The following is a 25,780-nucleotide window of genomic DNA, read 5'->3' as shown; positions in this document are numbered from 1 at the left end:
GATCAGTCCACTTTGTACAATTTTTACTATTCACAGAAACAGAAATTTTTGACCGGGGTGCGCGCGCGCGCGTGTGTGTGTGTGTGTGTGTGTGTGTGTGTGTGTGTGTGTGTGTGTGTGTGTGTGTGTGTGTATACTGTGTGTATATATCAGTAGCAAGTTTGCACAAGAAACTTGTAAGGACTGTGAATGCATATTGACTTTCGTAACACAGCATAATCAATTCATGCATAGAGGAACTAGACTGAGAACACAATGGCTACATAACACATACTGATAAAGATCACGGTGCTGCATGGAGGCAGGAAAAATTAAAATCCCATTTTTTTTTTAAAAAGTACTTAAATGAAAAGGAAAAAAACCTGCAGTGAGAACTCAATGAATTAAGGACTGTTTACTGATTAATAAACATGGATATTCATGAAAATCTATCAATGAACTAATAGAAATACTTGTGGTACCTCAGTGGCATCGGAGCTGTCCTTGTACAGGAATCTGCTCTTTTAGTAAAGGATATTATATTCAATATGCATGTCCACCACCTGACAGAGGTCATTTTGAGTTATTGGATATTGGCTACTGTAATTTGTGAGCAAAAATAGGAAGAAAGAGTGATGGCATAAAAAAGAACGGCTACAGAATGGGAGAATTTGGTCCCAGATTCAGTCCTGCTTCAAACAAGAAATCAGCCCTGTCCTTTAAATGTCCATGAATGTGTCACTCCTCATCCTCTTCCTCCTCCATGTACCTTACACTCTTCATCCAGTCAATTAAAATGCTGGACTGAGCACAGGAGTGTATGTAAAGTATGTGTATGTATGTAAATTCAAGAGTGTCAAACTTCTCAATGTCCATGTTTACTTGTGGAACCTCTGAAAGTAAAGGGTGGAGTCGTCAAAGAGTGGGTTCTTCACCTCCATTTCCCCTGTCTAAACAGACAAGAGAAAACAGAAAGGAACAGACCGTGAGTAACATTGTTCATTAGCAGAAATGAAATGATTTCTCTGTCAGGCCAATGATTGTGTTCAGGTGTTTGCAAACTGGAGTTAGATTTCGTGGATTAATAGTACATGTTAAATGTAACAAAAATCACAGTACATGATCTTCAAACTGGAAGCAGCACTCCAACACACAGTGTAAATATCTGTAATTCTTAGCATCGCTGAACAATTTGCCAAAAACCCTGTGTAATTTCTGTGATCTGACTGTTAAGTACCCACTGAAGTGGCTACATATATAACTACATATTCATTGGCTATATGAAGCGCCAGTCTGCTCAATTGACTGCAATTAGCTCAAACTTTACATGAAAGACAAGCAGGAGGCACTTCCTTCATTGTAGGCTGTGGGCATGAGATCCTAATTGGTCAAGTGAGGTACAAATACAGCAGTTGTGTACATAAACAGGCAGAGTAGCCTGTGGGCTGGCTGTCAGTGTTCAAGAGGCCGTGGTATGCTCTTCAGGTTTTCCCCTTTCCTTCTGTGTTTTATATAGTTTTTTTTTTTTGTGCATGGAAAATGTCTGCAAAATTACACAAAGCCCAAAGTCCACGCCAAAGGGAGTCATTCTCTCCCACAGAAAACACTGCTCCTGAACACAGCACTGACTACAGCTCAGTGACCATCCTCTGCCTCCTAACTCTCTGCTGTTGCAATATGAAGACGTGGACGGAAACGTTATGAGCAAAGCAGCCGATATCTCCAGTGTCGTCTGCAAGAACCAACAAGTCCTCATGTACTGTCACCATCTGAGGATGTCCCAGTGGACTGACTTTATTTTTCATGGAAATGTGATGGAAATCTCCCTGCAAGGACCAAAAAAAATGTGTGTGCTAATCACTTTACTTCAGACTAGGGTTGGGCGGTAATCCAGTAATAAGGTATCCTGCGGTATCTAAAAATAGCAATGGTATCAGTCATAACAAAAAAAGTCCACTCCGTTCAATGTATCTTGTTGAATTTTTACTCAAGAAAAAGGTGACTGTGTGAAAGTACATGCTAAAAAAATGAACCTGAGCAGTTTTACAGATGTTTTAACACAGGTATGTCCAGGCGCTCATTCAGGCGCATCTGGTCAGAGTACTCAACTCAACTCAACTCAACTCAACTCAACTCAACTCAACTCAACTCAACTCAACTCAACTCAACTTTATTTATAAAGCACTTTAAAAAACAACCACAGCTGTGACAAAGTGCTGCACATAGGAACATAAATAAATAAATAAAATGAATAAACCTAAAATATAAGACAAACAATAAAAACAATAGACACAATAAAACAGGAGCAAGGTCTCAAGCTTGGTCGAAAGCCAAGGAATAAAAATGTGTTTTAAGACGAGTTTTAAAAATGGACAATGAGGGGGCCTGTCTAATGCACAAAGGTAGGTCATTCCATAATCTTGGGGCAGCGACAGAAAAGGAACGATCCCCTCTGAGCTTCAACTTTGACCTCGGTACCTCCAGGAGCAGCTGATCAGCTGACCTGAGGCACCGAGCAGGAGCGTAAAGATGAAGCAGCTCAGAGAGGTAAGGCGGGACGAGACCATTTAAAGATTTAAAAACAAATAAAAGAATCTTAAAGTGAACTCTAAAATGCACAGGCAGCCAGTGGACGGAGGCCAGGATGGGCGTTATGTGTTCCCTCTTACGTGTTCCAGTCAGGAGACGAGCAGCAGCGTTCTGGACCAACTGGAGACGTGAGAGGGAAGACTGGCTGACTCCAAAATAAAGCGCGTTACAGTAATCCAGTGTTGACTTTGGAGAATAGGCTTCACCTTTGCCAACTGCCTGAGATGGAAGAAGCTCGATTTGACCACTACCGTTATCTCGTCCAAGCACACGGAGAAACTCCTGTTGAAAACACTTTTTCAGCCATTTTTCTGCTTGCTGTTGTTCTTAGCTCTCATAAAAGGATGAAATGCAAATAAAACAGTAAAATAACACTTCGGGCTGCTCAGCAGGGTCCTCTGTGAGCGCTCTGCTCATTCATGTGTAAATGAGACCGAGCGATGAAACTAACTGCGTACAGTAGTTACACTGGTCAATCGCTCAGCGACCCATTGGTCTGTTTTGATGACCGACACCTCAATCGACCAGTCAGAGTCAAGAGAATCGAGGGGCAGCACCCAAATTCACCACAGTAACACCAATGATGATCGAGAAGGAAGTAAGCCCAGAGATAGGTTATTGCATGAAGAGCACTCCCTCCACTCTAGAAACCCCCTCCTCTTTATGTCAACAACCAGGACCTTCAAGATTGATCTCAAACTAACACAGAGTCATAGGAGGAGACGTTAGCAGCGTTTTTACGGGCTGGAATATAACTTTTGACCACAAAAAAGCAAAAAGCAAAAGTAAAACATACTTTATGATTTAGCAAAGTTTTTTCTGCTACTCTTTGGCCGCTAGCTCGCCGAGTTTCCGTCGCACAGTGTGGAGGCAGACATCTTCGTGGTCATCAAACTCTCTGCTTTCATATGATACTGGGCTTTTGTGGTTTGCCTGAAGTGGTGAAATCAGCAGATGCCGTACCTCTGACGTGCACTATTTTCGTGTTTGGGGTATGAATTATGTTTCATTTGGGTGGCAATGCTTGGTAGAGGCTTTTAGCTGGGTTTCACCCCATCATTCTGGTATGCTGTTATATATATATATATATATATATATATATATATATATATATATATATATATATATATATATATATATATATATATATATATATATATATATATATATATATATATATATATAGTGTCACCTTTCAAAAGATACCCTGTCCAAGTTTTGGGCCTTTTTGACTTATAATTGTAGGAAAGGCACACATGTAACACATGTGACACAATAACACAATGACATCTTAGTTCCATTACAACTGTATTAAGCTGTATCTGATTAAGGGCTTTCTACTGACAACATATATTATACTGAGCTGATGATATACACAGTAATGTCTAACTTTTATTACAAGATAATAATGCAGGGTTTACTCACAGGTGCCAATCCAGGACACTCATACACTGTGAAATCTCCATCCTCGTTCTCCTCATCTGTTGACGCTCCTGAGTCTGGAACTTTTGGGTCATCCCTGTGTCTGCAGAGGTCACACAGAAAGACACACACAGTCATAAAATATTTAGAGGATAGGATAGAGACAAGGGACAGGAGACGCACGCATGCCCAGGAAAGATGAGCGTGTCTGGGTTTGGAGGGTGACTCACTTCTCCAGGGAGAGCATCTGCTGCTTCTGGTGCTGGTAGTGGTACATTTGGGCACTGTGGGCCAGCTTCTTGTCCCCAGGCTGGAGAAAAGCGAGGGGCAGAGGGGACATGAGAAAGTCATTGGTATTCATCCAGATCTAGTCACACTGTTAAGCTGACATTCTCTTCACAGCATGTCTGTACTGCACATGTTCAAGCTGAAAGGAAAGGTGTGTTTGTCTTTTTGGGGTGCTACCCAGAAAGAAACTGCTGGAGAACAGTGTTAAGGAGTTATTTAACATTAACCCAACAAAGCAGTGAATCAAGGAAATAAAACTGTATTCTCTGATTGTTTCATGGCGGTTACCTTCTAAAACACAAATAAACACACCTACACCTCCACACAACCCTGCAGCATGGTGTCACATTGCTGGGTTTTGTGTAAATGCAGCCAAAGCACATGCTTCACCCTGTCCACTGCGTCTCTGCTGTGTGTGTGCATGTATTTGTGTGTGAAGTCCTTGTAGTGAAACAATATAGACATTTTCTACTCACCAAACTGTCAAAGGTTTGGGCTCTCATCAGTCCATACACAGGGTAGTCCACCTTCTGAGTTAGACGTACCCCTTTCTGCAGTCTGTGAAAAAGTCACGGTACAGTACTTGATTCTGATTCTGAACAAGCATTGCTGTGTTTTTGTGAAATTACCACCGACAGATGGACAATTAGGACTTCTTAAAACGGTGCAAACTAGAAACTCTCAACATCATTCTCAAAATCGAAAATCAATCATTTTCTTCCAAGATACGTCAGGAAGAAAGCAGATCATTTCAAGCATCAACTTCTTATTTGTCATTTACAAAATCGTTCCATCCATTAAGGTTTGGGACGTGTATTCACCTGACTTACATCCAGGTGTTCTTATTTCTTATGGGAGCAAATAAGGGTCATTAGTTGCTCACAAATCATTTCTCAGGCTGCAGTGGTATATCACCTTTTGCATGCATGTGAAAACACTGCATGCACGTCGCTGAACGTGTGAATTTGTAAATAGAAAAAAATAAGTTTGTGCACATGTAATAAAGTTTTGCAGATGCAGAAAAACTGCAAAAGTTTTGTGCACATATGTATAATTTGGTAAACTGTCCAATCAGGAGGCCAATGCTTCCCAGGTTGACTCCAGCATACTCAAGAAGGAAAACGTTACCAGAATGAACCCAATAGAAACTTGTAGCTTGTAGATTGTACACTTCAGTGTCACATGCACACCCTTTACACAAAATCACTGAATACAACTTCATTTAACAACAAAGGTTTTTGTTAGCAGACATCAATAACAGCATTTTTTTTGACTGGAGTAGAGCTGAAACAGTTGGTGGCTTAATTAATTAGTTGATTGAAGATGTTAATTTAAGTTGTTTAATTGTTTTAAGCAAAAATTCAAAGAATTATCTGGTTCCAACCTTGAGAACCGGATAATTCTTCAAATCAAATATGAATATTTACCTGTTTTCTTAGAAACTGAATATTTTTAAGTTTTAGACTGCTGATCAGACAAACAAGAAACTTTAAGATGTCTCTTTAGCCTCTGATGTTTACAAAAGGCTTCTTTTTTTTTTTTTTTTTTTTTTTACATTTTATACATCAAATAATCACTTTAATTGATAAAATAATCAACAGATTAATCAAGATGAAATAGAGTAATTCTATATGCTATATCGTTAAATCCTGAAATGGGACAGAGATGACATTTGAAGTCTCATGCAGGAGTTCAGAAAGGGAGGAAAGAATATCTTACCTGACCCAACAGGCTCCTGCTACGATCAAAGCCAGCGAACCGGCTACAACGAAGACGCTGCTTATGACTGAGAACAGATACATACAGACAGTTAGAGGGAGAGAGCGCAGTGCAGGTCTGTAGGTGTCAGAGGAAGACATGATCCCTGACTGAAAGCTCTGGAAATACGTTTGAAGCAGAGTGCAGAGCTCACAGAAGAGACCAGCTGCTGAAACTAACAGCTGCTGAGTGTCAGGGTGGTGGTAAGGCCTTTCAGTGTCTGCAGTGAAAACAGCATTGATGACATAATGGACTGAGACAGAACTAATTGGCAGTAATGAACTAGTTTTGTTCTATGCTTGCCCATATTAAATTTGTGGTCAGTCCCGAGATTTCAGAACATTTCTTTAGAACAAAGGAGGTCATTTATGACCCTGATCCAAATATTTTGCACTCTGAACATCTCTGAATGCGTGCTCACGTCAAGATGGGCGTCGTTCAAAAGATGTTTTTTCCTTCATCTTTATTTCCGTGATTGAAAATGAGGGCAGTTTAAGTTGAATCCTCCTGGCTGCTTCTGCGGGTTGTTTACTGGAAAATGAGATTCTGGTATTTCCCACTAATCTTTGCCATCTCTAGTCCCAATGGGAAAAAATGCTGCAGGTCATGTGTGCGCCTGTGTCTTAAGGTACTGATTTTATGGGACGACAAAAACCTGACCAGACAACAACCATGGATTAGTGCTGAAATCCAGCCTTCACATGTCACTGTTTTGATGATATTACTGAATGAAAAACACAGTGAACAATATGCTGAAAAACAAATTCAAACCAGTCTGAGTGGCTGACTGTTTTTCCCCCGTGTCAAAGAAAAGCATGCTTGCATCAGGAACTGTTGCTTGCTAATGTTTCCTGACAAAACAGCAATACGTTTCTGGAAATATCTCATTTTAAAATCATAGGAAATCCTTCCTCCCTGGCGTTGACAATTTGGTGTGTTGTACCACTGGCTCCCTAGTCACAACAGCTGGTCACTTTCCATATTCTTACATTCATCTTGAGACCAGTTGGTGCAGCACAATACTCACAACATCTAGACTTTAAGGGATACTGACACAGAGGATTTTGCTGAAATTCTGTGTAAATAAGACACCAACATTAAAGCTCAGATGTACCTGCTTCATTTTTTGCAATCAAGACCTAAATATTGCTTACAGGAATTTAAATGTGTGAAACTGAAATCACCTGGGCACTAGTGTCAAAAAATCACCCATGAGCTGTCTTCCTTGTCTGCGATATTTAGGTGACAAATCACATTGAGAGTCTAATCTATCTGTAACTCTATTTATTTATGCAACTTTGTCTTTTTAGCATTTAAACAATGTTGAATAGGAGATCATCATTACTTTGCTGCTCTTTTTAATGGCAGCTGCTTGTTCAGTGTCATGCTTTATTGAAGTCTCATCTTAGCCCTTTTCTTTCTGTTGCAGTCTGTCTTAGCTTTTATCACATAAATCTCTTACTATATTCTGTATTGTGTGTATAGTACAAGTGTTTTAATGTCTCCTTGTCCTCTTATGGGACAATACTGATGTTAACTGAAATTGAGCTGTTTTAGTCAAACTTGACAACACCAAATCACAATGGAAACTTCCTGAACATCGCTTTTTGTGTTTTTGAATAAATGTTATTTAAATAAATGTTATTTAAATAAATAACCTGTGAATATGGTCCATCAAACCAAATCCACCTCACAACAGCACTCAGGTCAGTTTCTTCTTCAAGCTCAAGAAGTACAAGCAGAAAGAGGAAAGAAACAAGAAACTAAGTCATGGCTAAAGGACGGAAGACACTTACTGATGAAGATGTGGTCATTCGATGGGTAGGGGAGGATGATGGGATCGCTGAGCCTTGCAGGGGTGTGGTTTGTGGTGGTGGTGGGTGGAGCCATGCTGGTGAACTGGATGCTCTGGCTCGTGGGCTGCCCTGTGGTAGATGTGGGCACGCTGAGCTGCTTAGATTTTGGATTAGAGGCGTCCTGGACGGGCGGAGCTGAGATAAAGGAATTAAAGGAGTCATTATGTCAGCAGCGATGTGGTGATAAATACATATATGGGTAAATCAGTGGCCTATCCAGTACCTGGTAGCCTGGACTCAGTTCTCTGTTCACTGATGATGGCAGACAGGAAATCAATCTCCTCATCCAGTTCAGGGTAAGTGCTCGTCTTACCTGGAAGGACACAAAACCAGAACCAGTCACTGCCTTTAACATTTAGCAATAGAACTGCTAGAACCCTGTTATCAGTCCTTCGAACACCCATCATGGTCAAAATCTAGTCCTTTAACATTGAGGTAAAATCATGTTATTCCCTTGTATAGGTCAAACTCATCCATTTCCCATCATACAGCCAGTTACGGAGATCTGAAGATCTGATCTTTGAGTTTTAGCTTAGCTCAGGTGGAAGCCAACAGGGTGTAGCAGCTAGCTTCTAACTGGGACCAGCACAGTTGTTGCAGTCTGTGTTACCATTACTATGGGACACATAGTTTTAATGCAGATTATAAATCAGAGCACTGGACATACAATTCACACATGACTTGCTTGCTAATGTCTATCGTGTTTCTTTATTCCTCTTACTTTACCTTGAGACTAGACAGTTTTTGCATAAAGTCAAGTAAAATCTTCTGGCACTCAAATCACACAGTATTTAAGACCAAGTCATGTCTTTTGTCTGAGTCCAGTCAATGCTGGGGCCAACCAAGACTTGAAAAATACATTCTTAAATATTTAAAATGTGACATTCAGAATGCCCTTTCTTCTTAAAAATAAATAAATAAATAAAAAATCACACAGATTAACTGATATCGACTCTTTGCTTCTGCTGCTACTGGAAATTATATGTCCTGCCCATTTGGATACGACTGAGGGTTGCAGCAGTGGATTCAAAGAAAAAACGATAACACCGCCCTCATGTGGCATAACAAATAACTGCAGTCTTGATTGTTTTAATGAGTTCACTGAGCGTTCATGCCCCTTCCACCTCCTGTGATCGTGTGCTGCACTGCAGAGCAACATCACACTGCCTGGCAGTTCAAAACACTGACGAGTGGGAGGAAGTCACACAGGCGTGAGAGCTGAGAGCGACGCTGTGTGTGCATGCGTGGGTGGGCGAGGTGTGTGTCTTGTAAAAAACAACAGCAGGGAGTGTGTAGGCATGCATGCAGCACATGTGGGTGAATTCTGTGTGTGTGTTTGTGTGTGTGTGTGTGTGTGTGGGCAGATGAATATGTGTTTGTTAGCAGAGGTTGTAAATGTGTCAAATATTTTTCATCTACTGTATGTGTTTAATATATCTATATCTATATCTATATCTATATCTATATCTATATCTATATCTATATCTATATCTATATCCATCCATTGTCTATACCCGACTATCCCTTGCAGGGTTGCGGGGGGGGCTGGAGCCTATCCCAGCTGTCATTGGGCGAAAGGCGGGGTACCCTGAACCGGTCGCCAGTCGATCGCAGGGCAACAAATAGAGACATACAATTAGTCATCAATTAACCTAATGAGCATGTTTTTGGTCTGTGGGAGAGTGCCCAGAGAGAACCCACGCATGCACGGGAAGAACATGGAACCTTCACACAGAAAGGCCCTGCCTGACCCGGGGATCGAACTGCCGACCTTCTTGCTGTGAGGGATGCGCACTACCTGCTGCGCCACCGTGCTGCCCTCTATATCTATCTATCTATCTATCTATCTATCTATCTATCTATCTATCTATCTATCTATCTATCTATCTATCTATCTATCTATCTATCTATAGAGAGAGAGATACATAGTGAGCAAATGCATAGATGTGGTGCACTGTCTGTGTGTGTGTGTGTGTGTGTGTGTGTGTGTGTGTGTGTGTGTGTGTGTGTGTGTGTGTGTGTGTGGGTGTGTGTGTGGGTGGGTGGCTTGGTGCTCTATTGTCAAGCCCAGCTGTTCAAAGTGTGGGTTGATGGCAACATGGAGAAAGAGAATGTGGGAGGTTAGGGTGTGAGAATCAAGAATGAAAAGCATCACTACGGCAACAAGGAGGAGAGAAATGAGAAGAGAAACGTGAGGATACTGTGTGTATGCTGCCTCACAGACTATCGCTATGGTCAGTGGATTTTAAAGGGTCAGCTGACCCAAAATACAAAAAACAGTTTCTCCATTACCACTAGTGGTATGTAGCCATGCAGATAAGTCTCTGAGATTTTCACAGTCTGCACATGGAATTTACTGCCAATAAGAAAAACATAGATTATCTACAGACTTCTCCTTCAATTCAAGGCCAGGTTCGGCTAACCCATATACTGGTACAGTGTGAGGCTAATAAACAGTTCATTTGGCCTGAATGTTCGATATGACACTGGCAGGCAATATCAACACACAGTGTAAAGCATATGGCTAATGACTGGATCTAAAGAACATCTGTACACTTGTTACTGGCTTTTTGCATGTTAACCGCAGTCTTTCATGTATGGAAAATATCCAATTAGTTTTTCTGTTCTTTTTGAAACATTTCATAGCAGAGCATTAACCCTCTGAGAGGAGCAAAGAGAGGATACAGGAGGAAGAATCCAGAGAGAGGTGGGAGAGTGGGCTAGTGACAAAGAGGAGAGGACTGTGGCTCATGAGGCGCTGAACACAGTCACTGTGTCCTTTACTGCAGTGGGTTACTCAGCTGGCAGCAGGGCGGTCAGGACAGAAGTCATTCGATCAGTCAGTCAGTGAGACTGACAGGTAAATCCAGCTTGGCAGTAGCCTTTCTGAACTTGAGCAGTGCGCGTTCAAAACCATGCCCGATCATCTGGCCTGCTTACAGCTTTCTCAAGAACCACTAATCCAAACGGCTTCACGCTCAACACTGCACTTCTTCGCATCCTCAGCAAAACACAGGCCAGTCAGTCAGATGGACAGCGGCTGAGAAACGCAGAGGACAGACGGAGTCTTCTTCAGTTATAGTCAGACTAGTGCAGTGCCCATTCAAAACGTGCCTGCTCAGAATGGGTCGACTGCTTGGCCTTCGGTTTTGCTGATTGCACTTTTCTCAATATCATCAATCTGCAGAGCTGAGGCCCCAAAGTTCCTGTCAGACCCACAGCTTCAGACCGACGCACGCACCACCAGCTCTGTTCCCCTTTTTGAAAACTATTGAGCTGTTGCCAAAACCTGAGCCATACCTAAAACAAACAAATGTAGTTGTAAAAATAAAAGCACTTATGGAAAAAACACAACAAAAGGACACATTATAACACATTTTTCAAAGCAAGTACATCCCATGTATTTTAATAACCACTATCTTATGAAATGTTTTTTTCTGATGATGTAGCCATCTCTGAAAGAGGCTTGTTAATCTTTACATTTTTAAGATTAAAAATGGATCAATTGAAACTGTAATGCAAAACAGTCCTCTTGTGGTGACAAACCCACAGAGAATTATCCCCAACTCAGCAGTCCCTCTTGGCTCTTTTAGCTCATTATTTTGGTTTCACTTTTCAGTCTCACTGCACTCTCATAAACCTGTTCCCAGCAACAGCAGTTCCACTGCCTCTACGTGGCAAATAATATAGAATAAAACAAACTAACTAACTAATCAGATTGAAATTGGTTGCATCTGTGCTATACCTTGATATCTGCAAAACAACACTTTTTTGGTGCCATACTTGTTTTCCGTAAAACCTTTTTTTAACATCACAAAAGCAGCCAGCTGCAAAAACCTACTAAAATAAGCAAAATCACTGCTGAAATTTGGCACTATGTGATCTAATAATCAGTGAACTACAATGATTCTGACAAGACATTTAATGTGCTACGCAAATATTTCACTCTATACAAAGAAAGTATTGAGGGTCAATATCTAGCCCCAATCATCGCTCTGAACGGATGAGCTTTCAGTCTGTGATGGAAGACGTACAGTTTCTGCTGTCCTGATGTTCATGGGCAGCGCCTTCACCACTGTGGAACCAGGGCAGCAAACAGTGGCAGTAGAAGAGCGTAGCATATGGGCTGGAATGAATGCTTTGACCATGTCCTGAATGTAGGATGTTGAAGGCTGGTCAGGCTGTATTCTAGATGAGCTGCAGTCACTGGGTGGCCCGTGCAGGCACCAGCAGCCAGCTGCTGTAGTCTGCAACTGTTCATTTTGGGGTATTGTTGCTGAATTGTTCCAGAAAATGTCCATGTTTTGGACAAAGCAGCTCTGCCCCTGATACAGGCACCCTGACTCTTCATATGGTTGTGTGTTCATATTTGTGCTCTATAGTCTCATTGATACTTCTTCTAATTTATTTCTAGGGTTCATTGTTTATGCTTTTGGATATAATTACAGGGGACCGCTCCTCTTCTTATTTTACACACTCCAGAAGCCACTAGAACTGAAAGTCCACTTCCTTCAATAAGTGAACACAGTTGATCAACAAAGCGGACTCTGATTCTGAGAAGACATTCAGGGGGGTGGTCTACTGTTCATCTCTGTAAATGAGAGAAAATAGCCTTGATGATGTCTTCAGGGTTACCTCAGCTGTGCTCTAAACACAAAATCTAAGAAGAGGCAGATGACATTTTCTATATTGTTTTGTAATTTGGATAATAACAAATGATGCAGGGCTCTAGTTTTTGCCTTGTTAATAAAAGACCAGACACTGAATATACTGACTATCTCGCCACAGTGCAGACCCACCACCAACCTTTATTGGACTGAGCAGAGTGAGGAGCATGCCTCCTCTTGACCACACAGCGGCCATGGGAGTTCTCCACCAGAGGGTGCAGGCAAGGGCCACAGTGTGAGCTGCCCGGCTGGCAGAAGTGTCGTCCGGCCCGGGCACAGTCTAAACTCCGAGGGCACAGATGAGATCCTGTGGAGGAAGACACAACACAGAAGCACTTCTTATGCTGTCCTGAAATGAAACTGCTCACATGTTTTACTGTCATATTTTGTCATTTTCAAGCAACCAGTCCAAAATATTGTGATCTTGGTTTTGTAATTTCACAAAATTCACTTACATTTTCTGTTTTTTTCTCCCTAATTGACATTTGGGAAATGCACTATTTCTTCTTACAGAGAGTTAGATAATAAGATCACTACCACCATATGAAACATCCAGCTAGCTCTGCTTGGCACAATCAGCTAATTTGGCTCTTTCCAACCAGACTCAGCCACAACCCATAAAACCACCACATGTTGTTTTCTACTTTTGTTTGGTACTGATTAAACAAACAAGGCACAGCATGTCTGTAGCTTTAGGGGAGCTGGTAGGCGGATCAGGCGACATGTTTGCACCTGTTTCTAGTCTTTGTGCTATGATAAGGTACACTAAGCTAACTGGCTGCTGTATATTTAATGCTGTAACACTGATCATGTCTAACTCTCAGCAAGAAAACAAATGAGCATATTTCTAAAAATGTTATGGAAAATTAAACTGATGAATGTTACATGGCCATAACATCAGTTGTCCAAAGCTTATTACTATTAGTTACTACCACTATCTTATGTTGTCAGACAATAAACTTGGAACAATTAGCAACTGTTGAATTCAATTCAACACAAACACACACTGACTGTGAGTCATCTTCCTGTGAATGACATTTATTTTTGACTGAACCACCCATCATTCCTGTATACTGTGAAGAACATGGTCACATTTTTTACATTTTGTCTTAGGCATCCAATTTCTAATTTAGCTTTCAGTGTCAACTGTTGATTTTTGTGGATAAGGGCTCAGCAGTTAATGTACTTACTTGATAAATAAATGTGGATGCGGAAAAGTCACAGACTGCATTTTTATGTTTCATTTTTCTAAAGCAGAGTTTGTGTTTGTGTCATATCTGAATCAACAATTACAGCCAGTATCTCTAACTAAGCAAGTCACAGCTTATCAAAAACCACAGCATTCATTTCACCACAAAACTAGAAATCTTTCTCTGGAGTGACACAAAAGTCAAAGCAGTCTACTCAAATCTCAATAAAAATGGTGCATTTGAAGGTCAGAGACGACAGCCAAGCTTTATTCCAACATGTCCCAAGGAAAATGCCAGCTTTGAAAATGTCCCTGTAACTTGAGGACAGATGAGAGTTGGCAGCCTGACCTCATCTGGGCTGCTGCTGTGATTTTGTTTTGTTACGGGTGGAGGCCAGGCGGTGTATTTGTGGGCAATGATGTTGTGGTGAATGCCAAACTAAGACAACCGCCAGGAAGTCTACAGGAGAGAAAACGGGAAAGAAAGAGACACTCAAGGCTCAAGGCAACAGTGCATGAAGTACTGCACATGGTCTAGCACTTTCATATTGAGTTGAATGCCTTCTTTACTCCAACTGCTGAGTCAGGTCATTGAGCGTTACGGCAAAAGGACAGAGAAGAATGGAGAGGCATTACATACAGAAACTATGGGATGGCCGGTTCGTGAATACCCAACATGCAACTTCTATCAAGTGGAACCACTGTTCAGTTTCAGTATGGAGAGCAGACCCCATCTCTGTGTTTAAGAGTAGGCTTAAAATGTTCCTCATTGGTAAATCTCACAGTGAGGGCTGGCTCAGGCTTGCCTGTTTATGCTGTTATAGGCTTAGACTACCAGGGCACATCCCATCATACACTGAGCTCCTCTCCCCCCCCGCGCCTCGATTGTGGATGATAGTTGCGCCTCCTGCCACGTTTCTGCTTAATGCCCACCACCACTGTTACCACTATTAGTCTTATTATTATTGTGATTATTATTAGTCAACATTCTATTTTTGCTATTAGTGTTGTTGCTGTGCATCTCTCTCTGTCTCTCTCTAAGCCCAACTGGTCGCGGCAGATGTCCGCCTACCCACAGCCTGGTTCTGCTTGAGGTTTCTGCTGGAGGCCCTTAGTAGGGCAATGTTCCAGTTGACCACACTAGCCATCTATTTAACTGTGAATGCTGTGTTGTTTTGCATGCAAGACTGTGGGTTAATGTCATGTTAGCATACATAGACATTATTCAACAACATCTCGTCTAACTCTCTGAAAAAAGCAGGTACGAATATTTAAGTTAAACTTAAATCTAAAGTCAAATCTTGCTATTAACTATTGGAATTTTGGTTTTGTACTTCAATAATTTCTGAATTTTTTTTTTAACCACTCATTTCTTTTCATCTTAAACTGAGCTATACAATAAAGATTAGTGTCATCATGAAATGCAATGGTAATTATACTTTAAATAATAAATCATCAGAGAGCAAACAACTAGGAATATGCATCATACATTATAACATTCTCATCCTTTTTGTATAACTTCAATACTTTGATGTATATGTATGAAAGCAGCGAATAACAGGTGAATAAAATGGGGTTCGTTGGGTTTATCCTCCGTTACACCCCTACAGTACTCTCAGTGAGAATCACACTGCTGCATATGCTCCCCCAAAGGGAGTATCTATTGCACTTGTTGTTTTGGTGTGAAAGTGCATCCATTTACTGCTCACAGCGTTTTCTTCATTACCTCAAGACATCTGAGCCCAACCCCAGTGTGCAGCAGATAAGAATAAAGCTGGCCTCTTCATCCTGCAGAGCCTCTGGAAGCCTTCCCTGTGCCACATGGAAAATAATTAGATCCAGCTATCAATATTAACCCCTTTAGCTTCTTCGTCAGAATCGCTCTCGTCTCCACTACGGGAACCTAGACAGCGGTTGCCATGACAACTGCCATGGCAACTGAGGAGATGTGACATCATCAGGCAGTGAGTCACCGCACAGATGCACAAGTCAAGGATGGAAGGTTTGTCTCAGTCTGGTGTGTCAAGCAGAAAAAAGGCAGGGACCGCAAAAGCACGGGAAAATCTGAAAGACTGCTATGATCAATATGTTCTTTTCAGAGTGTCAATGAAACTGTAATTTTAAACTCTTAACTGAGAGCAGATCAAGTGAAAATTTCTATGGAATCAGAGACTTTATCACTTCTCTGCAGCATAAGATGCTTCCAAAACAGCATCTCATTTGCAGAGCACATCAGTTCCCAGCATTCACAGCTATTTCCAGACATTTTTTAGAATGTGACACATGTGCTTTTGCACAATGAAATTTGCAAATGCCTTTCTGAAATATTTAATACTTTTTATTACTTACCACTTTGCAACGGCATATGTTGCTGCACTATGATCAATGCCACGGCTGAAGCAGCTATCAAAATGTATACCTCATTCATACATACAATGGCCTGCCCGCGGAGACTACAACAGCAGTGGCTAATCTATGCAAAGCTTTACAGCTGGACGATGGAGAGTAGAATGCACTGGGATAATATGCTCCTCTGTTTCTCTCAGCCACAGTATAGACCACATTGATACTGTGTGAGAAGATGAACTTGCTGCATGCAGTCAGTTCATTTCCAGAACCAAATTCAGAAACAAAAAAGCTGAAACATATAGCTGTCTAAAGGCTTAAGATAACACCTCAGTGAGCATAATGAAAGAACACTTTGCATTCATCTACTGCAGACATGTAAGCACAAGTGACATGCAAGATAGTGAAATGCGTGAGTAGCATTTGCAAGACACTGCATCATGAGAAAACACTAACACGGTGGGGGTGAAAACAGGGTGTGGAGATGCTAGAATCTAAACAATAACTTGATAATAATCCAAAAAATCTAGAGATTTTTTACTGTTTAATGCCACGCATAGAGCATGCACAATAGAAAATCCTCACTGTTTAAATGTCAATGAGCCAACATGAATAAATAAAAGTCAGTTCTGCGTGCACCTGTTGCACTAACTTAACAGTGACTGTGGAAACTGCACTGCTCTGAACAAATCCACAGTCTGATAGAACTGACTGCAGAGCAGCTTCATTAAGACAATGTGAAAACGGCTGTTAAATGCATCAGAGCATGTGTTATATTAGGCGTCGCATACTATCAGCAGAGTCTCTGAGCACCCACAGTGTGGGTGTCATTCCCACAGTGTCAAATGCACTTTCTTCTAAAGTCACAGTATCCTAGCAACCCCATGTCCTGTGTTTGGTCAGAGAAAAGGAAATATGTTCATGCTCTCTTTCCCTTCATCTCAAGGCTGTACTGAATGTCACGTCCTCAGAGGTTGTGAATAGGGTTTGGCAGCTGCAGGCTTTTTAAGGCCACTACTGTTGCATTTATTCCACATCTGACTCTTGTATTTGACTCCTGTCGGCTCAGATGGGCAGCACTGCGGGCGGGAACGGTGTTTAGAAATGCCCTGTATTACATTACATCTGAATACTGTAATGATACATAAGTTGAAACCTGGATTTGAACACATCTTCACATGAAACAATTTGTTAAAAGGTTTCTTTCCTCATCCTAAAGCTGCACTAATCAATATGTTTATGTTAACAATTTAACTTATACTAAACATGATGACAAGCACAAAAACTGCTGATTTTTTTTTTATACAAACCAATCAGCACGGAATATTTGTCCAGCCGGCATCAATGTCAGTCAGCACAGAAGCTGCCGTAGAGCTTGCATGGAGCAACGTTTGTCACACTGATTGAAGAAATGTGCAAATTTAAGAGCTGCTATTTCTGTATTTAACAACAACATGCACAGCTGCGTCAATGCCATCCACACTTTTTGCCATTTTTTGTGGCAGTTTTTCTGTTTATCTCTCTAGGTCTGACACATGAGGACAGCATCCCAGCTCTTAATCCTCCTTATTGAGCTCTGAATGGCTTGTTTTTTTCCAACTGGTAGAGAGAGAGGTCACACTGAGAAAAATGAGCAGGTATCATTCTCTTCACTTCACATCGTGTGAAATGACATAGCGAATGTGAAACAATGTGAAATGGACCTCAAACTTTGTAAAATGTAGTCACTGTATAACTATAAAATGGCTGCATCAGAGTTGTATTTATTTATTTGGAATTCTAAACAGAAAAGAAGATCTACTTTTCATTTTTTCACACTTGCTGTTTGGTGTATGTTCGACCATCAGAAGATATTTTTTCTGATGCCCTTCAACATGGAAACAAATTCCCAACCGGCAACATAAAGACTGTTGGTGTCAGACAGGTCAGCTTCACCTGAAGGACACACCTCTGCCTTGCACTCAGTCTGGATGAGTCCATGCACAATTATTACCCAAGAAATTCAAATAATACTGTGTTCTATTTCTGATTCACATCCTGTCTTAAAATAGATGGCTACGAGTAAATTCAGATGCAGAGATAGAAACCTTATTGTAGCATTAGCGAGAACTCTCTGATCAATGACCACTAAAAGGACTGAATCCGAGCCACTCTTCGTCTTTTTAAATAACAGGGTCCTGGGTGTCAGTGGATGGTTATGATGAAGTGTATTTTAATGAATCATCTTTATTAGTGTGCTGCTGCCTACTGAACCTATTGAGTGTTTTAGGCATTACAATAATTTCAAACCTGTCCTGATCTGGGTGGAGTCTCAGCCATCTGAATGCAAAAGTATCATCAACATTGTCCATTTGTCTGCTGCACTGAGGAAGTGAAATTCAGCCGTTACTGAGTGCAGAGGCTGCTTCACTGAGATGGAAATGTCAGCTTTGATGCTGGGTATGTTCTCACAGCCCGACACTGCTGGCACTCATACAGAGGCTGCAGAGTGCAGCTGCAATGCATGTGATTATGTTATAGCGCACTGCAACTACCATGCACGGGATAATTTCACACAATTTACATACATGATATAATGAATATGAAAGAATATAATCAGAAAATCAAATAAACATATTTGTATGGTTAATAATCTGCAGATCTCTCTTGAAAATTGAAATGTTATTCATGGTAAAAACTCAGGGGAAATGTAGAGAAAGAGTGGTTTACTCCAAGGAAAGAATTATTCTAAAATCACAGTTTAAGCTTCAACCCAAACTGCGCGACTCCTAAAACTGCATTAATAAAACCTAAACAGCTGGGCAGGGGGCATGGCTTCTATCATGATTTATGTAATCAGGGCTCAACACTAACTTTTAAAAGTGGCTGCCAGGCTGGCAACCAGGCGTCATCTTATATTTTGAGTAATTAAGATATTGTTACACATCAGCTTCATTCCAACAATGTGACATAAAAGAATGTTAACCGGTACCCGGGGACCCAATCTCTTTCATCACGTTGGTCAGGTGGTGATCTTCTTGCATGTTTTTAGTGGGGGTATTTTTAAGGAGGAAACCCCTGATGAGCACGGGGAGAACATGCAAACATGCCCCCTTTTTTTTCTCGAGCAGCAGGCACCAAAGGCATGGTGGAGGACACGCCACCAGCGCCCACAGCAGGATTTGAACCGGGACCTTCTAGCAGTGAGGCGACAGTGTTAGCACTTGGTCCACCGTACCATCCAAGCTTTGTTAAGTAACCAAACCAAACTCACAGAACTGAAATCTTAAATGTTCATTTAACATGACCACTCTCAATTCCTTGTACATAAAATACCAACGGTGCAGCTGTTGTCTTGCTCTTGACAGATCCAGAAACCCTAACCTGCACATGCCACCGGGCACGGTGGTACTAGAGGTCAAGACTGTGAACCCCAAATTACAACCGACGGATAAAAGTTCGATATAATGCAGCCATTAACCTTTTAACATTAGCCATGCACACACAGGAACATTATGGACATTGTTTCCGCTCATCACTCATTGTTTTTAAAGCTAAAATAACAACATGTACGACAATCTATGATATTCAGCTGTTATGTTGGCATTTGTTAATATGGCATCACTGTAAGAAATGCAGGAACACATAACTTGAATAAATGAGACTGACAAGGAATGAACTGTGTGAATGTCATTTCAGCGCTCTATTGGTAAAAAAAACCCCACAGTAATAACATCTGGGTAATCCACCCTGAAAGCACAATCCCTTTCCAGTGGATATGACAGCCTGCCATATTCTATCCTGAGTTACTAATGGGCACAAGTAGTTTTGATTATACAAAGTGTATCTCCTTTTCTCAGTGACTCAAAAAATGTTCCTATAATAACTGGAATATCTAAATATATTCTAAAAAACTGTATTTTCATTTGGATACATTTTTCCTATAAAAAAAATAATAAAACATGATATAGAAATATAGAAATTTGCTGCTGAATGGAGAATGGAACTGCACTGATTGTACCCAGACACACTAACATGCAGGGCACTCGCCTGCTCATCGGGAGCAATCTGATGTCCAGCGTCCTTGTGCTCAAGGACACACAAACAGCAGCATAAACACCAAAACCAGCTCTATGAATAATGGACGTCCTGTTCTGCTACCTGAGCCACAGCTAACATGTTGAGTTAAAAAAAGACAGACACTTAAAAAAACAACAAAAATGAAACAAAACGACAGGATTACTGGCCCCTGAGAGGCCCTGAGAGGCCCTGAGAGGCCCTGAGAGGCCCTGAGAGGCCCTGTGCATCATTTGCACAGTCAGTTCTGCAGAGATGAACCAAACTTGGATCTCTGGACAGATATATGACTGCTGAGAGGGCTCACAAGAGAAAATAATAAGACAACTAAATGAACTGTGCAGATGTACAGTGAGTCATATTTGACTGAACTGACGCCTGAAAACACCAGATCAAAAGTAAGATTCATTCTCTGGGGACTATGAATGTCTACAAAATTTCATGGCAGCCCATCAAGGGAACCAAAGTGGTGGACCAACAGACTGACAGATCCACGCTGCCATCTCTACAGCCATGCTGCTAGCATGGCTAAAAACAAGGAACGCTTCAGCTACGAGGTGACTGTGTTTTAAATGGGAAACTTAACATTTTTTCACAGGTTTCGCAATTTTCAGTTCACCAGCAAAGGCAACCAGTCAGATGCAGAGTCGACGTTTCTTGCAAAGAAAAGCAGTGGGGTCCATAATAAGACCCTCATGTAAACATGTGAACAAAGGCATATTCACTGCTGCCACATTAGTCTTCAATGAGGACCTCTGCGTGCTCCCCAGGCCATTGAGGGCATGGCTCCTGTGTTGTCCCTGCCAGATGGACAGATGGACAGACAGCTTGACACACAGCCATGTCTGAGTGCAGGGCCGTGTGAGGCTTACTGTCAGTCACAGGCGGTTTATGGGTGACCTCAGGGGCAACAGAGGATCACTGCTAATAGGTGAGATGTGCAAAGTGAGAGTCACACTGCTTGATAGAGGTGTGCTGACAATGCTGATCTGTGTCCCAGACACACACTGCAGTGTGTGAAGCTCAGAGCAGCTGCAGTTCAGAAGTCAGACTGAGAGAGACATAAACCATCTGTCCTCCACTACACAAAATGTACAATCAGCAAAGAGCCTAAATATCAAACTGCTGTGTGAGCTCACCATCACACAATATGAAACTGAATGCCTTATCTTTTTACACTAAAACTCCATGTATATCACCAATAATGATGATGATGATGATGATGATGATGATGATGATGATGATGATGATGATGATGATTAGAGAGTGGGATTTATGATAAATAATGTATAAATGAATGTGTTGTAATATATCATGTATTTTTAATGTGTCAAAGCAAAAAGGCCAAGGAGCAAAGGGCCCTAGTTTGTCAATGAAGGTGAAAATTCAGTGACGGCTCTCACAAAATTTGGTAAGTTTTCAGGGGTTTTACTCCATTAAAAGCCCTTAACTCACACAGACAATCCACTGAAATGTATCTATCTCTAAATTAAAATTCCCTCTGATACCTGTAGTACCTGTAATGCCAAGACATTTCACTCAAAAGCACAAACGCAAACCTGCTCGTGACAGACAGACAAGTGGACATTACCACTGAGCTCCGCTGCCAGTGTGGCGAATAAAGAGCTGAGGATCTTTTCCAAATGTAAATCTGAGTGTTATTCTAAAAGCTTACTGCTGCTTTGACAGCTGATTCTGCCAAATCTCTAGCAAGCTCACACTAACACAACCAAGGTGCTGAACACGCTGTCAGACTTGTCAACACATAAACTGTTATGTTAAACTTTTCACTTCCAAACATGATTATTCAATTCTTTTTCTTTCTTAGCCACAAGTCATCCTGTGAAAGGCCTTTTGATAAGCAGAGCATTCTTATCTTCTTGAAGCCATGCAGAGCAGCAGTACACAGTGTCCAGGAGACTGAGTCAACAGCAGCAGTGGCCTCCTTTACACAACACGGGCCATAATCAGGTTATGTGGGGTTTAATAGCCGAGTGGAAGCATGATTTCAGCTCATCAGGGACCACGGCCAAGCCAGAGGCCCAGACCTCCACCGCAAACCCAATGAGCTGAATTAAAGTAAAAAAGCCTGACTAACGCTCCAGACTCATCTTAGAGACTGTGCTTGTTGGTCAGTGTAGCTATTACATATGGACCCAAATCCCTCAGGAGCCACCAGCTGACTGTCAGTTCCTCATTAGAGACCAAGCAGCCAGGTTATTTTTGGATCCACTTCTTGTGAATATATTCATCCATCATGTGCTGATGTGATGATAAACCTGCCCTATCAAAGCACTTTCCCTAAGCGGGTTGGCATAGAGATCCACTGCTGTGTGAAAACTATTAAAAACACATTCACGAGCTGCACTGTGGCACTGTGGGACGGCTCACCATGACACACTGGCAGGTGTTAATGTCCAGCTCAGAGAGCAGAAATGAGTCACAGTGATGGGGAATCTGAGGTCAAGCTGGTTTATCGAATATCAGTCATCATCCGGGAGTCTTGGCTGTTTGTTTCTGACCACAGAAAGCTGCTGTGGATTATTTTCATATGAACTCATTTTCTGCTAATTAAACCACAGTTTATCCCTGAATCTGTATGACAGCAGTTCTAAATGAACAATGCTTACATTTAAGTTCAACCTTTACAGAAAAGACTGATGAGGGCGTTCTTATATCATCATCAACAACTTAATTTCCTCTCAGGAATGGACAATGTTGCTTTCATGCTTTATAGAACTTGAACTGTCATTCACTTCAAAGTGTCCTTTAAATCATGACTTGAGAAACCGGTTAATTAATAGACTTGATTAAAAGATTGTGACTGAGCTGGAAGGTTCATTCTTGACTTTGGAAACAATCTATTCATAATTCATATTTCATATACTGCTCATTCTGATTACTATGTTCAATGAATAAATACAATAAATGTAACCACAGTGGTGGACAGGCAACTGGACTCTGGACGGGGTACACATGAAATGTACTGTGTGATTTCCGTTGGGGCTGACTGACTGCTCACGTACCAAGGTCTTTGCAAACTTCTTCATCTGTTTTCCAGCAGACTCCGTGCAGGAATTGTATTGTGGCCTCCTGCCTGTCAGCTAATAACCAGGATGTGTCACCCTGTATTAAAGAATGTAATGATCCGTGTTTCAGTAGAGACGTACAGTAGCGTGACATGACGCTAGTGACAACACAAGAAGTGTGTGTGTGTTTGCATCATGATGTGATGGTCCTCCAGCTGTTTTCATGCTCAATAAAATAACAGAGCAGTTTGTGTACACCTCAGAATAAAGTGTGTGATGTTAAATGGTCGTCCGGGACAATGAGGGAGAGCTCTTCAGCTCTGACAGCTGGAATGTGTTTCTGAGAACAAGCAGACCACAGCCGACTCTGCTATGATAACTCAGGCTATGACACCAGCATGTCCACTGACACGCCCTGAAAACACTGTGTTCCATCCATTCCTCTGTCACTGAATCATCCATTTCCCACCTCACAGCCTAATATCATTGGTACTGTGTGGTCTCCCAGCGCACGTCACTGCACGGAAAAGCCTGGAGCCACCGTGGCACCAATCTGTGCGTACTGGTCATGACTACACTGACACACAGGCACCACAGCTTCAGCCTGAAAAGGCGTCTAAAAGCAACTCATTCAAAAATCAAATCAGCTTAATGCAACTCATCCTCACGTAGTCTCAGTTAGCTAAGTCCTATAACATACATTTTATTATGTGGTATACATGACCAGTATAACTAATGATTGCTTTCACATCAGTTCAGCGAGCATCAAAATGATTCACTGATTAAGCAATCAGTAGAACATTAACAAGCAAAACAAGCAGTGCGAGGATCACAAAAACAGAGTAGTCTCAGTTTCAACTTCAGTTTCAATTCATCTCAGATGAAATGAATAATGGTGATTAAAGTCACTTGCTTTGTCAGAACTTTCTGTTGGTTGAGGACTGCTCAGTCATTTCAGCTCTATTCTCTGGAACAATTTCGGATACATCCATTACAAACTTGGCTACATAACAACTTTCTACATAAATATTACACAATTATGGTACACATAACAAAAGAGATCCAAAAAAACACAACCAGTCATGATAAGGTCATCATACACTGGCTGTGCTGTGCCATAAACAGACTAACCCGCTGAAATACACTGAAGGCTCCAACCATGACAAACAAGAAATATTTTAATAAATTAGTCTGGGTCAATTAGTAGTGCCATGAACTCTGAAGGGCCCTCGGGGAATATTGAAATATATAGAATAGAGCCACATCACAGAAGATGAATGAGTGCCTAAGGTCACTGTAGACTCCTCACTGGACAGAGACATCATCGTCATCTGAGGAGTGGGCACCATGCATGTTAGGGTATCGGGTGATGCACGATGGTCCTTTGGCCGCTTGCAGCTTTACAGCAGCAGTCTGTGTATGAATGACAGCAGGTGGCTGCAGCTCCTTACCTGTCAAGCAGGTGCTCAGCGCCAACAGGGCCGCAAACACCGCAGCCTGGCCGAGCAGCGGGGCCCGCATCCTGGCCTCAGCTCCGACGACTGACAGGGGACACGGAGACCGACTGAAGGAGGCGCAGGAGGAGGAAGAGGAGGAGGCGGCAGCGGCGGAGGGGAGTCGGTGCTGCTCATTCCCCCATCCCCCGGTGCTCAGGGAGGAGAGGACTCAGAAAAACGAAATAAATAACGACAACAGTCAGGAAACCAAATGAGTTTAGGAAACGATGCAGGCAGCGGGAGCGATCATCCGGAGCCTCCTGTGTCTTTGCCGCAGGGTGTCTGTTCTCCAACGCTGAGTAGCAACATGGATGCACACCGATGACTGGATGATTATGCTCTCCTCTGCTGAGCTGTAGCACAGGCACGTAAGTCTGTGACGTCAACACGCTGCGCTCCCTGCGTGGTGCCTTCAGGTGCCGCTAAAGATCACAGACAACCACGTTTAAAATGATACCACTGCGTAGTAAAAAGTAAAGATAGACATAAACCAGGCCCTGAGTGTCCTCCTCCATACAGTCAATTCTATGATGCTAGATTTGCATTGGGTTTAGGATACATCTGTAGCAATCGCAGGGTTTGACAGTAACACATAACAATTGAGACACTGAAATCTTTTACGTCATCAATAAGGTGAGGGTGGGGCAGAAAATAGTGTGGGTAGGGTTGTAAACCTCCTAGAACCAGTCCACAATGCCAGACATCAGCACACCTAGGTCACAACCTTTGTCTGCCATCGAGCTGACAACGAACCTGACCCCAATGCCCATCCCTGTGGGTGACACAATGTTGTGCTTTCAGACTGTGCCCAACTGGGCCCCAGATCAAGGCTTGACCCTCAGACGCTCACCCTTGAGCTTCCTTCCTGGTTTTGCTCCACAAGGGGGCCCTAGGGCTCTAGCTTCAAGTAAGGCACCACAGCTCCTTCTCTGCTGATTCATTGCTCTTAGCCTGATCACTCTTTGACTTGGGAGACCCTACAAGGGCTACGCTCATCCTTAAAGACAGTGTAAGGAGCTCAGACATCTGGAGGGCCCTCAGAGTAGAGCCGCTGCTCCTTTGCGTCAAAAAGAACCAGATGAGGTGTTTCAGGCCTCTTATCAGG

The 25,780-nt window shown here is 42.0% G+C and overlaps 1 protein-coding gene across 1 annotated transcript; it reads right to left on the bottom strand.

Moving 5' to 3' along the window:
- npdc1b (neural proliferation, differentiation and control, 1b) lies at nt 1-25,030 on the bottom strand. Its single transcript, XM_070965092.1, has 9 exons — nt 24,631-25,030; nt 12,699-12,866; nt 8,116-8,205; nt 7,833-8,027; nt 5,998-6,064; nt 4,755-4,836; nt 4,221-4,300; nt 3,994-4,093; nt 1-929 (listed from the first exon to the last, which is right to left on the bottom strand). The coding sequence occupies exons 1-9, from the start codon at nt 24,698-24,700 to the stop codon at nt 858-860; spliced, it is 924 nt and encodes a 307-aa protein (XP_070821193.1). The 5' UTR covers nt 24,701-25,030; the 3' UTR covers nt 1-857.
- Nucleotides 25,031-25,780: the final 750 nt, after the last annotated feature.

Source organism: Chaetodon trifascialis, chromosome 6 (genome assembly GCF_039877785.1).
Source record: "Chaetodon trifascialis isolate fChaTrf1 chromosome 6, fChaTrf1.hap1, whole genome shotgun sequence".
In the NCBI taxonomy this organism is placed as follows: domain Eukaryota; kingdom Metazoa; phylum Chordata; class Actinopteri; order Chaetodontiformes; family Chaetodontidae; genus Chaetodon; species Chaetodon trifascialis.
The sequence above is the reverse complement of the archived record's forward strand: the minus strand, read 5'-3'. Positions and strand labels throughout refer to the sequence as shown.